Source organism: Pagrus major, chromosome 12 (genome assembly GCF_040436345.1).
Source record: "Pagrus major chromosome 12, Pma_NU_1.0".
NCBI classification, from domain to species: Eukaryota; Metazoa; Chordata; class Actinopteri; order Spariformes; family Sparidae; genus Pagrus; species Pagrus major.
Genome location: NC_133226.1, coordinates 13,988,894 through 14,003,690, shown reverse-complemented (window position 1 = coordinate 14,003,690; position 14,797 = coordinate 13,988,894). Strand labels below are relative to the sequence as shown.

The 14,797-nt window shown below is 40.1% G+C and overlaps 2 protein-coding genes across 4 annotated transcripts in view; both read left to right on the top strand.

Annotated features, from left to right (window-relative positions):
* rabgap1 (RAB GTPase activating protein 1) overlaps positions 1-14,797 on the top strand; it is a 74,652-nt gene that overhangs the window by 34,886 nt on the left and 24,969 nt on the right. For all 3 annotated transcript variants that reach the window (XM_073477642.1, XM_073477643.1, XM_073477644.1), the window contains one exon: positions 13,923-14,036. In XM_073477642.1, coding sequence (XP_073333743.1) covers positions 13,923-14,036 — 114 coding nt within the window. The remainder of the gene's footprint in view (positions 1-13,922; positions 14,037-14,797) is intronic.
* On the top strand, positions 2,279-3,511 carry LOC141006417 (probable G-protein coupled receptor 21). Its single transcript, XM_073478616.1, has one exon. It carries the CDS (start codon positions 2,279-2,281, stop codon positions 3,509-3,511), a length of 1,233 nt encoding a protein of 410 aa, XP_073334717.1.

The following is a 14,797-nucleotide window of genomic DNA, read 5'->3' as shown; positions in this document are numbered from 1 at the left end:
TAGAAGACTCAGGAAAAGGTTTCTTGTAATGTTTTCGATCATGACACATCCACAAGACACAGCCTTTATCCACAAGTTAAGTAACAAATGCCTCAAGTGTCCAGTTATTTATTGAAAGAAAATAGCAGTTGGACCTTGCCATTTCCTACGGCATCTATTAAATGTATGGGCCACATGTGATTCTTCCAATGATTGTTGTGAGGTTGTGAGTTCATAAAACTTGAACTAGATTATTTCCCCTCTTCCTTTTTCTTAAAGTTCTCTGTGCTACGTTAGCTTTACAGACATTTCTAATTTCTATTAAAAAATAAATAATTTCTGAGTTAAAGTGGCCTCAGAAAATGTTACTTTGAGCATCAATACATATTTCTTTCTTATCTGAACTTGCTGAACTTCCACCGTTGAATTGCACCTTTCAAGCTCTCCTTCACTTGCACTTTGTAACCTAGAAGGCAGACCCAGTTACTAATTGTGTAATTACTTGCTGTCTCAGTGAATCAGCTGCTAATTACACACAGCTGTGAACGCAAATTAAATTATTTGCGCTTTGCTTTCATGTATTTAATTCTGTCTCTCAGTCTGGTAAGCTTTTATGTTGCTGTAGTTTGTTATTAGGAGATTGCAAGTATAAAAAATTGACTAAAAATTGATTTATCGAATCAGGTTATATTCAGTGCACAGTAGAGTACCTGCTGAAGGAATCAGCCAGTGAGAATGCAGTTAAGGCTTCCTGAAGACAAAATGTAACACGTCCAAAAAGACTGTTAATAACCTTTAACCCAGTCTATCATTATTCGGCCCTGTCTCTGTGCTTTTGATGTATAGCACCAGAACATTGAGTGCATACTGTGTGCACAGTAGTTTCAACATGCTAGGATGCACAGAGCAATAGGGGGACCCGTCGTCCTGTACTGCTCAGATTAATAATAGGAAACAATGACTGCACCCAGGCATGCAGTCATTGTTTCACTACGAACAATAACTTCCCTGCACTGTAGAATGACAACATTCAGATTCTCACAGCTTCAAGTGAGAGGTTGCAGAGATTTTAACAGTCAGAAGTCAAATCTTACAAGAGCTGGGTTAACGCTGAATGTTACTAATTTTAACAGTGTGAAACAGTATTTTTGAATCTCTGGGTGATTATGAGAAAACTGGGGAGGGGTGAGAGGGTGGGGGAAGGAGGCAGCCTCGTGCCCTTGCAGTTGATCATTGGTTGGAGCCACAGGGAAGGGGGAGGGGCCTCAGTGCCACTGTTTCTGTAGAGAGAGAGGCAGAGTGAGAGAGAGAGAGAGAGAGAGAGAGAGAGAGAGAGAGAGAGAGCAAAGAAGAATAAATGAACGTGGGGGGGGGGGGGTTCTCCCAGCATCGGTATGCCTGCCTACCTCATTTCCAGTCCAGACATCGTTGCTACTACCTCTGGGTAGAAATTACAGCTGAGGTGTGTTTTGTATGTGTGTGTGTGTGTTTTAAGTATCAGTCACCCTGCGCACTGCCTTCATCCTCTCAGCTCACGGCAGTCTGCTGTGATCTTACCGCGAAGGACCAGACAGGAGCTGAGACAAGAGCGAGCGGACTTGGAAGAGTGCTGAAGGAGAGGCAAGAACCAAGAGGCAAAAAGAAGAAGAAAGAGGAGCAGGAGGACGGAATAAAAAGGAAAAACAATAAACAAGAAATTGAAGGTCTCCTTCCCTCAATTTCTCTACGCAGCACATTACACAATAATTTGTGTAATGTAATGACTTTGGACTAGAGACAGATCAGAGAGAAAGCTTCAATCTGTGCTTTCTGCAGCTGCAGCAGATGTTGAAGACATCTCTGACTTTATAGGGAGCGGAGGCATTTCAAGCAAAGATTGGACTGGAATTCCTTTAAACAAAGTCACATTTCTTTCCATTGTTTCCTTTTTTGTGCCTTCAGCTGGGAAGTTTGCTTTACTGGAACAAAAAGAAGAAGAAAAGGAATACACACATTTCTTTCTTGCGTGTTAATCTGTTTTTACCCTGGTGGTTTTTATATCTTTCTGTAAAACCACAGCTGCCTGCACTGAGGACGAACCAGGGGGGCTTCCTCACAGTTCGCTGTCCTTTCTATCCCTCCTGTGTTTTGAAATGACAGATGGTGGCAGTCTCATCACAGAACCGCAGCATGGAGCTTTTTTGTTTGGACTGAAACCATCCAGCTACTTTCACAACCAGCCAGCTACCTGTCAAAATAGTGGGTTCTTTGGTTCATTGTACCCTTGAAGGGCCCCTCAGACACAGTCTTCCTGCCCGAGATGATGAATTCCTCTCTGGATCCACTGAACCAGAGCTCTGCTGACCTGTCAAACTTATCCGCTCCCTTCTGCCTGCTTGAGATAGGCTATTCCCAAATTTTCACCACCTGCCTCCTTGAAGTCTCTATCATACTTCTGCTCACTATTCTCATTATTTCTGGCAACCTGGTGGTAATTTTTGTGTTTCACTGTGCCCCCTTGCTTAGCCAGCACTCCACCAGTGCTTTCATCCAGACTATGGCGTATGCTGATCTGCTGGTGGGGGTCAGCTGCCTGTTCCCCTCCCTGTCCCTCCTCCATCACCTACAGGGCCTCGATCCCAAACTCACCTGCCAGGTGTTCGGGTACATGGTGTCTGTTTTGAAATCAGTTTCAATGGTGTCGTTGGCGTGTGTGAGCGTTGACCGCTACATTGCCATCACACAACCTCTGACTTATGCATCCCTGGTGACACCCTGTCGAGTGCGCTGCTGCATCGTTCTAATATGGTTGTACTCTGCTCTGATATTCTTGCCATCTTTTCTCGGGTGGGGGAAACCCGGTTACCACGGCGATGTGGTGGAGTGGTGCGCAGTCGAGTGGAGGACTCGTCCGGCTTTCACAACCTTTATTGTTGCGCTGCTATACGCCCCGGCTGCTCTCACTGTCTGTTTCACCTATGCTAACATCTTCAAGATCTGCCGGCAGCATACCCGAGAGATCAGCGAGCGCCACGCGCGTTACAGACCCCAACAGCTGCAGGGCCCGGGGTCGACTGTGGGATCTGTGGTCAAGGACAGCAGTGCAGTAGAGCAAGGGCAGTTCCCCCACTTGTCCCAACCAGAAAAATCCCAACCCCAGTATCAGCAGCCATCATCAACATACCCAGACAGGCGATACGCTATGGTACTGTTCCGCATCACAAGCGTGTTTTATATCCTCTGGTTGCCCTACATTCTCTACTTTCTGTTGGAGAGCGGTGGGATCTACCACCACCCTGCAGCCTCATTCCTAACCACATGGCTGGCCATCAGCAACAGCTTCTGTAACTGTCTCATCTATAGCCTCTCCAACTCTGCCTTCAGGAAGGGCCTCAAACGCCTCTGCTCCTTCTGTTTACAGCGCAGTGGCAGTGGCTTTGGGGTTAGGAACACCAAAAAGGCTTTCGTTGGGTCTGTTGAAAAAGGATGCGCAGGGCCGGGGTATGGATATGGTCACAGGGACATAGGAATTGGCACAACATGTCATGTGTAAGGCACACGCAGAGGAAACAGTTGTGCAAAATTGGCATTTGAACTTTTTAAAAGATGCCTGATGTGATTGCTGTAAAATGTCTCCTCCTTTTAAGCTGAAATGTTCTGGAAAGAGACAGAAGGAGGCGTTAATTTGCCACTGCTGTTTCTGTCGCATTTGGAGGTTACACAGGCGTCCTCTCTGCACACACCACAGCTGGCAAAGACAGAGAAAGGGAGTCAAGAGCAAAGCGCTGAAGGAGAAAAAGGCCTAAATAGCCCTGCGAGGTGTTTTTAAAATGGCCGAGGGAACCCAGCATACTGTTATGTGTATGGACAGGGGTTCAGGGGCCTAAAAACCTCTGGAGTGAAGTGACATTTTTGGAGGCTGAAAAACATTTTATCTATTCATGGGAAGTGAATCCTTAACTTATTTTGCCAAAATAACAAAATGTTCCAACAAACGTGTTCTGTATGTGAAATAATGTGACCTTTGTCGTCAGATTATCAGCACAGTGTGAGTTTAATGCAAAAAAGAAGAAATTAATGCAAACTGAACAACAGCTGAATGCTGAGGTGAACCATCAATACTGAGCTCTTTAAATATGTTATTACGTGCTCTTACCCCTTCAGTATTTGAATACTACAAGTGATGCAACAGTGTGTTTGTGTATTTGTTGTGTCTCTTGTTGTTGATTGCTTTAGCTTAGTCAGTCATAAAGAAATGGAAAGAACTGTTGTAGGTCTGGACCCACTACACACTGTCATCTTATAGATGTTTGCATTGACTGAACTGATTATGGTTTGTCAGCATCAAGACATCAATTCAGAAAATTTGAAAAGATTATTTATTGTTGTTGTACAAGACAAAACATAATGTCTTTAACTAGATCGTGGGTTCACACATCAAGCCTGCTGTTTGTGTATTATATAAGATGCTACCCAGCTTTGGTGTACGACTGTTAACCTGAAGAAGAGCGAAAGTAATTTTCAGTGAATTTGTCCTTCATGAGTTTTTAAAATCTTTGTCTAATTGCACCTTTTGTTGTTTTGATGATGTAACTAAAATTGTTTCATAAATGTGTCCAAGGCAAAGCGAGACCAAGAAAGGATGTATATTTACACTGATTGTTGGTACATTATTGGGCTGATTTTTATAAAAGGCTTATTTAATCTAAGGTAATAACATTAAGCATTTAGATGGCTGACCCTTGAACTGTGATCCTTTCCTCTTGTCTTTAATTGGCTGAGATGGATAGTCTAATGAGAGGTTGTAAGTGCGTGATCGAGAAAATTTCAACTTTACATATTTTTGCAAATAATTTACCTTCATTCAAACCTTGGGGTATGCTGAACTGTGACTGCATAATTAACTGCATTTGGGGACTAGTGCATGCACACACAGACACATAAACACACACCAACATAAGAGATTCACATATAAACAGAACAGACAAATAGCCCATTCACTCTGCCAGCAGGCTAACCTCTGCGTGGCACCATGGAGGGAATGACCCCTTGGATCCCATGCAGTTGCACGTGTGTGTGTGTGTGTGTGTGTGTGTGTGTGTGTGTGTGTGTGTGTGTGTCTTTTTCATCTTGTCCCCATGTGTAGTTTTGTGGCTTCTTTTCAGTCTAAACTCGATATTTAATTCAAACTAATCAAGACCATCAATAAGCCGTAAATAATCCAATTGTACATGCCTTGTCATAAACTCAATAGTTGTAAAAGATCTTTTGAACCATGAAAACTCACAGATAATCTAGCTTTATAAACTTTAATCTAATCTACCAAAGAAAGTTCAACAGATATTCTTAGATTCTATTTTTTTCTAAATATCTAATATATAAAGATTGAGTAAAATGCGAGTGGATGCGAGTCCACTGCACTGTGTTGGCTCAGTGATGCCTTATGTGCATGAATATGACTGTTTCTCAGTATATAGTGATATATTGTTGCCTTGATAAACAAATGAAAATGAACTGCTGGAGATGTATTATCCTCTTACGTTTAGGGAGGGCTCAATTCATAGACACACGACTGTTTTCAGTGGGAACGACACAGACTGGAAATTGTGTGCATGTGAAGAGATGAAAATGCACATTAGCCAGCCTCGATTTAGTACAGAATAACCTGAACCCCATTTGTTATGTAAAGTAATTAAAAAATGTGACTGTTAATTCAGTTTTCTCCTCAAAAAGTTAAAGCGATCTTTGTTCCTCTCTTCTGTAAAACTGAAAATAACCAGGAGCAAACTCATGACTCAAAACTGTATTTTATTTTTTTGCGTGTATTTCACATGTGTGTGTGTGTGTTCAAGTGTGTATGAACGTGAGTGCAGGTATGTTGGGATGCGACCATCGGCTGAATTGGACTGTTTACAGTGTTTTAGCAAGGGTGCTAACAGAGTTAACACCTATCATTGCTTTATTAGCTGCACATCACTTCCCTCGAGTATACTGTATTTTGTGAGTGTATGTGAGTATGATGTACAATGGTGGTAGATAGAGTCACATGTTGTCTTTAAATATTTTGGCTGTTATCTGTGAAACATTGCCAAATATTGTGATCTTTCCTATTTGTAACTTCATTTGTTCAGAAATGGCGTGTACAGAAATGGCGTGTACAGAAATGGTGTGTACAGAAATGGCGTATTGAATGTCTTATTGTCAAACTACAGAAATTTATTTTTGTAATATTTTCAAGTTTCTTGTCACATGTGAAGTGATAAATGATGCAGACTGCATGGTTACTTACTGAAATGATTTAAGCTGTGTCTTAATGATGATGCAGTTTGTTTTACTTGGAAGACTTACCACTAAAAAGACGTCATTCCCACAGCAGTTAATGGTACAATTATTGAGAAATTGGTAAGATGTAGGGCAAAGTTTCTTGGGAAGTTTTTATGCCAAAACATGCTCACATTGACGTTCACACACACACATTCCCCTTTTCCTGTGGGAAAACAATCGTTTCCCATGCTCTCAAGGGAACGAATGGCTGTGGCTGTGTGGACGTACACGGCCATGTTGGGTCAGATTAGAGAGAACGAGAAAGAGTATGGGCACTAGGGCTAGTTCAGGAGGCCATTTGTAGGTAAAATGCAGTCCTCTGCTGTGTAAGAGGAAATTAATTGTTGATGGGGTGCACTAATAAGCAAGTACATACTACAAAAAACATTTATCTGTAATCAGTAAAAAAGGAAACTGGATGGCCATGTGCAGATAAAGTGATTTTCAGAAAAGAAAGTGAAAATATATGCAAAATATATTTGCAGGTGCAAAAAAGGAAGATTAAAATAATTCCCATCTTCTATATTTCATCTTTACATCTTTACAAGTTATCCAGAAACATTAGAGGATGTCTGCTGCTGCTTTTTCTTCCAATTGGCATCTCATACAAACAGCTTTAAACGCATCTCCCCTTTTTTTGTCTTATGAACAGGTGGTGTCCTAATGAGTAGCTTATTAAGTTACATGTTATGTCACAGTATGTCGCTCATTGTAAATAAAACTGTAAAAATGATATCTGGATTTACAAAGGCAAAAAAATCTAATGAAATTGTGTAATTAATTGGGGCCTTTATATAAAATAATCTAGAAAAACAACTGGCACAAGTAGTTATCTTGAACACATTGTTCTCTCACTTCAGAAAACAAAAACACTTTTACAACTACTGAACACTGGTTGAATATTGTATCTGTACAAGTTAAGACTGTACAATACCTAAACAGGCAGTGCAGCCTCACTGTTAAAGTGCACTTTAACACACAAACACACACACACACATGCCCACGTAATGGTATTTTCTTATCTGTCTTTTAATCTGTACTGGATTTTCTTCTTTGTGTTTTTGTAAGGCTCTAAATAGGCCACACCAGACCTCTTCTAATGGCTGACTTATGAACCAGCTGTTCTGAGTAACAGATTATTATCACATTAAGACGAGACTGACCTGACCACTGTAACAACTTGGTCTGGAACATGGACATATGCGCACAATTGCTCACAGTAAACCATGATGCATTTTTACATGTCAGATTGAGAAAATGAAGCCCTTACTGTCTTTACCCTTACCGTTTATGACAAACCATGTCATATTTCACATGTCAGGGGTGTTGAGTTTGTGATGAGGATTTTTTTTTTATGCTGTACAGATTGCTTTTATAGATGGAGAATGTTTGGATGATGCAAATGGTCAAACATGTTTAATTTTGTTGTCTTCGTGACAAATAAGATATTTTTCATTACATGATGCTTTGTAGGTGACAAGCCTATATGGTATTGTATGATGTACATGTTGTATCTGTGCCGAGCAAATAAATGTAATGTTATCTCAGTGTATTCAAACTTCCTTGTACTAATTACTTTACAGGGACATATTTTAAGTGCGTGTGTGCACTGTATGCTGTGTTATATTTAGTGAGGCAGAAGACTTGGCTAAATACTGCTGGCTGAATGTCAAGTATTGTAGTTGATAAGTAAAGTATAATAGCTTTACCTTTACACAGCATTTTCCATAATTTGACCAAATTGCAAATGCGTCAGTGTAGATGGTTAACAGATAAAAATAATTTGTTGCCATGTTACCATGCTGTAAATCGACTGTACTACAGCAGCACCATATTTGTGCAAGCATTTGGTCTACTGAATTTGCAATGCTGCCAAAGCAGCAGTGAGAAATGTCAGTGAACTAAATTGAAGAATAATACCACAACAAAATGCAGGCCATTGTAGTTTTAGCAGTGCATGAAGTATGTGGTATTGTCATTATGATTTACATTGAGTCTTTTTGTCTATCTTCTCTGTTCTGATCAGACATGTTTTTCTTGCTCCCCTCGTCCTGAAGCTGAGTACCAGTGCACAAATGGCACAAAAAGTAGGGCATGAGACAGACGATTAAGATTTAATGATAGTTGACGCTAAGGTGAGGACTGCGGGTAGCTTGAGCATTTGCTCTCTGAAATACAGATTGTTAAGGAAAGACTGAAGGACTGAATTTAACTATTATTTACTCTCTTAAAAAAAGGAATTAAAATTACTGCTGTGTACGTCTGTTTTTGTAATGAAAGCATCTGTCAAGGCTCTACTAATTATTAACAAAGCAATAAAGTTACTGTCACATTCACGGTTTCCTCTGGTGGAATAATTAAAGTGTAGCTCAGCGGTTTGTTTAGGTTGGGGAGGTTTTGTATCAAGCTTGATAAATATCACCTCATGTTCTCTTGGCATCTCAGCAGGGTCCTTTAGGAGCAGAGAAAGAATAACAGAATGACATGTCAGCTATTGTGTTGAGTCAGAGAAAATCAGGGACATAAACAATAGCGGGCTAGCTACTCAGCCTTCCCACGGAAGCCCTACTCCGGTACTTTATTCCTAGCTTTAGACACACAAATGCTTACACGCACACACATTGTAGCTCTGCCATTTTTGGCTTACCCCCATTGAAGAGTTTTTGTTGTATGTTGGTAAGAAGAAAATGCTTTGTCCCTCGACTTCCGTTCAGCTTATAGATGTTATTTGATTTCCCCGCAGTACTACTCTGGCAGTTACTTGTCATTAGCAGTACTTTGTGTGCTTTGACACACCCATAATATTTGGTAGGGAACCTTAAACAGAAACTGATCACTCATACCATACTTGTACCAGTTACCTTATTTTTTGTTGATTGTAATTAGAACTAATGGTGGGAATCACAGAGTCACTCACAATACGATACTATTACAATACATTACTGTACATACATACAATCATTTACAATACATCACAATCCATCATTCTATGGAACATAAACAGTCTAAACAGTTCTTGAGATAAAAAGTTTAAAGGAAGGATACAACTATACCTCATTAAAATCATTTCAGCGTGCACAAACGACCCCTGCCTGACGTGAGTCCTCTGTCTATCTATCTATCTATCTATCTTACATTTCCATCGGCCTCTGTCAAGCAGCACTTTGTTCCGTCGGCCCTGAGTTTGAAAGAGACTGAAGTTAAAGATATTTAAAAAGTAACCGTGTATGTGGCTTCCATGTTGTCTGTGCCTAGTCAGCTGCGTGATCGCTACTGTGCATGTGCATCTCATCAGAGATCAGAAAGAAGCGAGATGTCTCGCTCCTCAGCAACTTCCATTATCAGCTCAGAAAAAACAATTTGTCTTATTCAGAATATTATTGATTAAGACTTAAGACAAGTTTAATGTCCTCTGGATGTAATCTGATGAGGTGTATGATCGGCTGCTTTCTACCTGTTTTTCCAGCTCGTCTGTGATGACGAACAGGACACACAATATGACACTGGCAATCTGAGTTTATTGAGAGTTAGTTTGTCAACCTGTGTATAAAAATACTTGTGTAAATGCTAATTTTGGTGTAAAGATGATATAAGTGAGCTTTAGAGGGTATTTTTGACCTTTTGGGCAGAGCAAGGCTGTTTACCCTGCTTTTAGTCTTTATGCTAAGCTAGCTCATTACTTATCATACAGACATGAGGGTAGTATTGATCTCCTCTAACTCATGGCAAGAAAGCAATTAAGAGTAATTTTCCAAAATGCCTATTTCAGTGTTAAAGTATCACTTAAAGTAATACAATAATCTAGAGATGCAGCATCATGAGCATTCATTTCCTCTTCTGTCTCTTTCTGTATGGCTTGAACCCGCTCTCACACATTTCCGTCCAACGGCACGAGACACTGGATATGTTTTCTCTCCCCTCTCACGCTAGCCTCATTCCAAACTTCACTTAAACTGAATAGACAGACAGACAGAAAGGAAGCTAATTGGCCATTATGTCAGAGGTCTTTGTACATGCTCTCAACACTTCAGATAAGTATGGCTAAGTGGTGCTTGTATAAACATGGATCCTTATCATTCACTGAGAGACTGTAGCCCAGTGTAATGGGCCCTTCACGCTGGATGCAGCAGCTCCACCCCTGCGCTCTAAAACTCATCAATACCAATGGCTTTTGCTGAGAATGAACTGATTTTTCTGCCTGTGTGGACCTTGTTAGCGTCCTTCTGGGTCAAGTTCAGTCCGGTTGAACTTAACAGGTGTGCTTTATGGTGAAACCCTTTCATGTATCTTTAAAAGGTAAGCCGGTCAGGAGGAACAGAATATTAAAGGGGCTCTGTGTGAAAATTTGAAGTAATTAACATGCATTAATCATTTCTTTGTTAGCCATATGTGAGCGACTTCCCAAACCATCTGCTGCGTCACGTTAATTAAATGTAAAAAAATAGTCAGAAAATGCAAATCTCAAATTTCCCAAGCCCAATGTGACATCTTAAACTGTATTGTTTCATCTGACCAAAAGCTCAAAAACCAATGGTACTTAGTTTACGATTTTATATGACATAGAGAAGCAGCAGATTCTCCAATTTGAGGAGTTGAACGTTTCAGCTCCAGTGAATAAGAAGTGTACCTAGTCTGTGTGAGAAGGACTCAAAGTGGACAGATTTGGGGACAGGTCCTACTCTGACCAAAATTACTTAAACAATCAACATTACTCAAACTTCCCTAAGCATCTAGACAAGTTGGCTACACACACACACACACACATACACACACACACACACACACACACACACACACACACACACACACACACACACAGTCATACAGTAACTATGTTTTACAGGGTGTGGTGGAAGTTTTGGAATGGACTAAAAAAAAGCCCTCTGCTGTGGGTCTCTGATCACCATTAGCTCACTTTGTTTTAGTATCCCTTTCTTCCTGCATTTCTTCTCATACTTGCATTATTTTTGTTTCACTCTCTTCCTCTGTGGGAGCTGGAACAGAAACCTTGGTAAAGGGAGAGGGAGGGACTTGGTGGGCACAGTAACAGAGAGACCTAGAAGGTATAATTAGCTACAAAGAGAACAAGAGAGGTTTAAAAAAGAACTGGTGATTAAAATTAAGGGATTTCTGAGGTACAGTATATGGCTTTCATTTACATCATCTGTGACCATGGGGTTGCAGGGTGTTTTTCTGGTAAGGATGTTAAGCCTCTGCAGGGAATTATTGTAAGTTTCAGTCCTGCAAAAGTGCCTTTGAGCAATGAATGCTTTCTGACATCTCAATGTGTAGTGAAAACATTTTCCTACATGGATCAATGATGCAATTTGATCATTTAACATACATTTGTTAAGGCGTTATTGTTACCTACTTCTGAATAAATGGAAACCCTTTTTGCTCTTCCTGACTCTCTCATTATCCACTGACTGTTTGAAGGCAGCATCCCAACACCAGGCTACAAGGAATGGCATAACGAATTTCTGACTACTAAATTATATGAATGCCCCCGTTTTTTGTATCACGTCACCCAACAAACAGTCCAAAACTCAGAGCCACTTCACATCCAAATACTCTATGAAGATATCTTTAAATGTGTATTTGATTTGTCATGTAATGGCCAGGGTGTCTGAGAGTCACATTATTTATTCAGAGGCTGTTTGTTCCAAATACACTGATCATTAATAATGAAATGAAGGACGATTAATCTTGGCTAGTTTACACTCTAGATTGGAGTAGCTACTGATCTGTGTGTGTTTGTGTGTGGTGCTCTGTCCTCACAGTCGAGGGATATCCCAGAGAAGTATATTGCTTGTGCAACATACATGCTTGTGCATGTACTGCATGCAGTTGGAGTTGTGGTCATGCCTCCGTACTTGTGTCAGTGTATCCTGACCTTGAACAATCTTTTCTGACCTTGTTTCTTTATTTAGACTTTGTGTCTGCCATGCTAGCAGCTTAGCACAATGGAAAGCAATGTTAGTTTTTCTGTATTATCCCATATCCAACAAATTAGCTCTGGTTCTTGGACCGGGTCTGTTCAAGAGTCTTGGAGCGTTGGTGCAATCTAGTGAACAATTGTATATTTCCATCTGTTTTTAAGGATGTGTCATCATCATTTAGTGCTAATAAGCTAACTAGACAAAACTAAAATAAAATGGCGAACATAATAGACATTATACCTGCTTAGCACCAGCATGTTAGCATTGTCATTGTGAGCATGAGGGATGCACGATTTATTGGCCTGGTAATGGGAAATTTATATTATTGGCTATTTGCTGGTAATGAAAATATAGCCAGATTACTTTCATTGACTCAACATGCCAATCGTCTGCACACTCCAATGCAGTAGGTGGGGGTATATACCATTAAAGACGGATTACGATCCACCAAAAACTGCAAAAAGAATAAAGAAAAGGGAGAAGATGGAGAAAGAGAAGTAGAACAAGTGCAGCTGTTGTGCTGATGACTTCAAACTGCTGCGCCGGGGTAGAGCCACACAGTGTTGATTTGAGAACCAAACATGCCGTGTGTGGCGATGGTTACAGTTTCAGAGGAAGACGACATGATTGCAATTTGCAATAAATGTTGCGCAAGGATTCTGAGAGAAAGGAAAACATCCTTGAATGTTATCATAACGAATCAAGCTGTGGAGTATGAATTCATCTGTCTTTGTTCACTTTATTTTAGCCTTTCTTACCCTCATGTGTGCATAAACTACAGATTATGAACTTTTTTATAAAATCCAAATATGTGAAATTATCAGTTATTGTTTTGCTATCAGAGAAGTAGGCAATTCTGCTTTCGGTAATTGGTTTTGGCTGATAAAAATCATATTATGCATCCTTATAGAAGATGTTACAGTAGCATGCCGATGTTAGCATTTAGCTTAAATCACTACTGTGTCTAAGTACAGTCTAACAAAGCTGCTAGCCTGGCTGTAGACTCTTTTTCATCTTGCCTGTGGCACCGTTAAGTGTCAGTTTTTACTGGGGAAAAAAAGTGTACACATGCACAGCAAAACAACACCCTCAAGATATTATGCTGATCGCTCTGTTCCTCTTTAGAAACACATTTTTTTTCCAGTGCATACATTTTTATTCACACCTCCACACTTCTCCTGCTCTCTGTCCTACTCATCCATCTATCCCGCTTTCCAGATAAAAAGTCCTTAGAGTTGATTTACTCTGTTACAGCTCAGATTGTTGATGGCAAAATGTGTGATGATGAAAGATAAACACCCTCTTATCAGCCTGCTGTCATAGATTACAAGTAAAGTCTCTGTGCTACATGATATATGTGGTCGGTTTTTCAATGTTATTATTTACAGATTATCAGAGTTGTGTAGTTCTTGTTAGTCGATCTATCTAAGCTTTGGCAACATAGGAATAGCTTGTCATGTAGAAAAGAACACTCTGTGCCACCAGTAACTCGTCCTGCCCCATACTGTAAATCACAGCTGTGTGTGGTGCAGATACAGACTGATAAACACTGACCACTACTGGGCCTCTGTGGAATTTGTTCCTAGTAGTTGTGTAATAAAACTTCTCGTGGATTCTTAAGTGACTCAGCCTTCCGCTCTGTGACAAACAATCATCTCTGCTTTTCACCTACCCTGAAATGTTTGTCTGTCTCATTGGCAGGAGTCCCCTCAGGACAGTGCCATCACCAGGGACATCAACAGGACATTCCCAGCTCATGACTACTTCAAAGACACTGGAGGAGATGGACAAGACTCCCTCTACAAGATCTGCAAGGTGGGACACGCACACATGCAAGAGGATGTTTGAAATACATGTTTAAAGTCAACACAGGGCATTTTAGGGCCAGTCAGAGAAAAAAAAAATCGGCTACAGAAACAAATCTGCAGTATGAATTCCCTTCTTCTGATCTCCACTGTGTTCCACATTGTCTGCATTAATAATTAATTTCAGAGGAGACACTACAGGTGAAAGCACAATCTTTTCATGCACTGGTCAGTTTTTAAATTTTGGTGTATTTTGCTTCCATCACATGTTGTCTCCCAGACTAGTTGAAAGAAAATGTCCAAAACACATTCGGGTGTTCAAATCAGCACATAGTTAGATGGCCTCATTTCCAGATTTAAACATAAAATATAAGAAAACTTGTATTTAGAGTGCGACCGATACTGGATTTTGGGGGCTGATGCCAATACTGATATTAGGGAGTAAAAAACTTCTGATATCTACATATTGGCGGATATAAACACATTTTTTGCAGTGATCCCTCAAATGTTGTTATCAAACACTTTAATAAAGATATGTAATGATGGCAGGATATTTTGCACTTTAACAATAACCCCTATTGTCTAAACAGTATCTACTAATTTTTTTTTTTTTTTTTTTTTTACCCTATTCACCTGTAGTGTTTTCTCTTACATGTAAATCACTTATCTTTATATCCATCTTTACTGAAACGTGTTACAGTGAATGATGTGCGTCATTAACATGCAGCCTTTTGAAAGGGAATTCTTGAGTGGAACTGGCATTAAATTCAA

Coding starts and splice junctions, on each gene's coding strand:
- LOC141006417 (XM_073478616.1), top strand. CDS start 2,279: ATGATGAATTCCTCTCTGGATCCACTGAACCAGAGCTCTGCTGACCTG.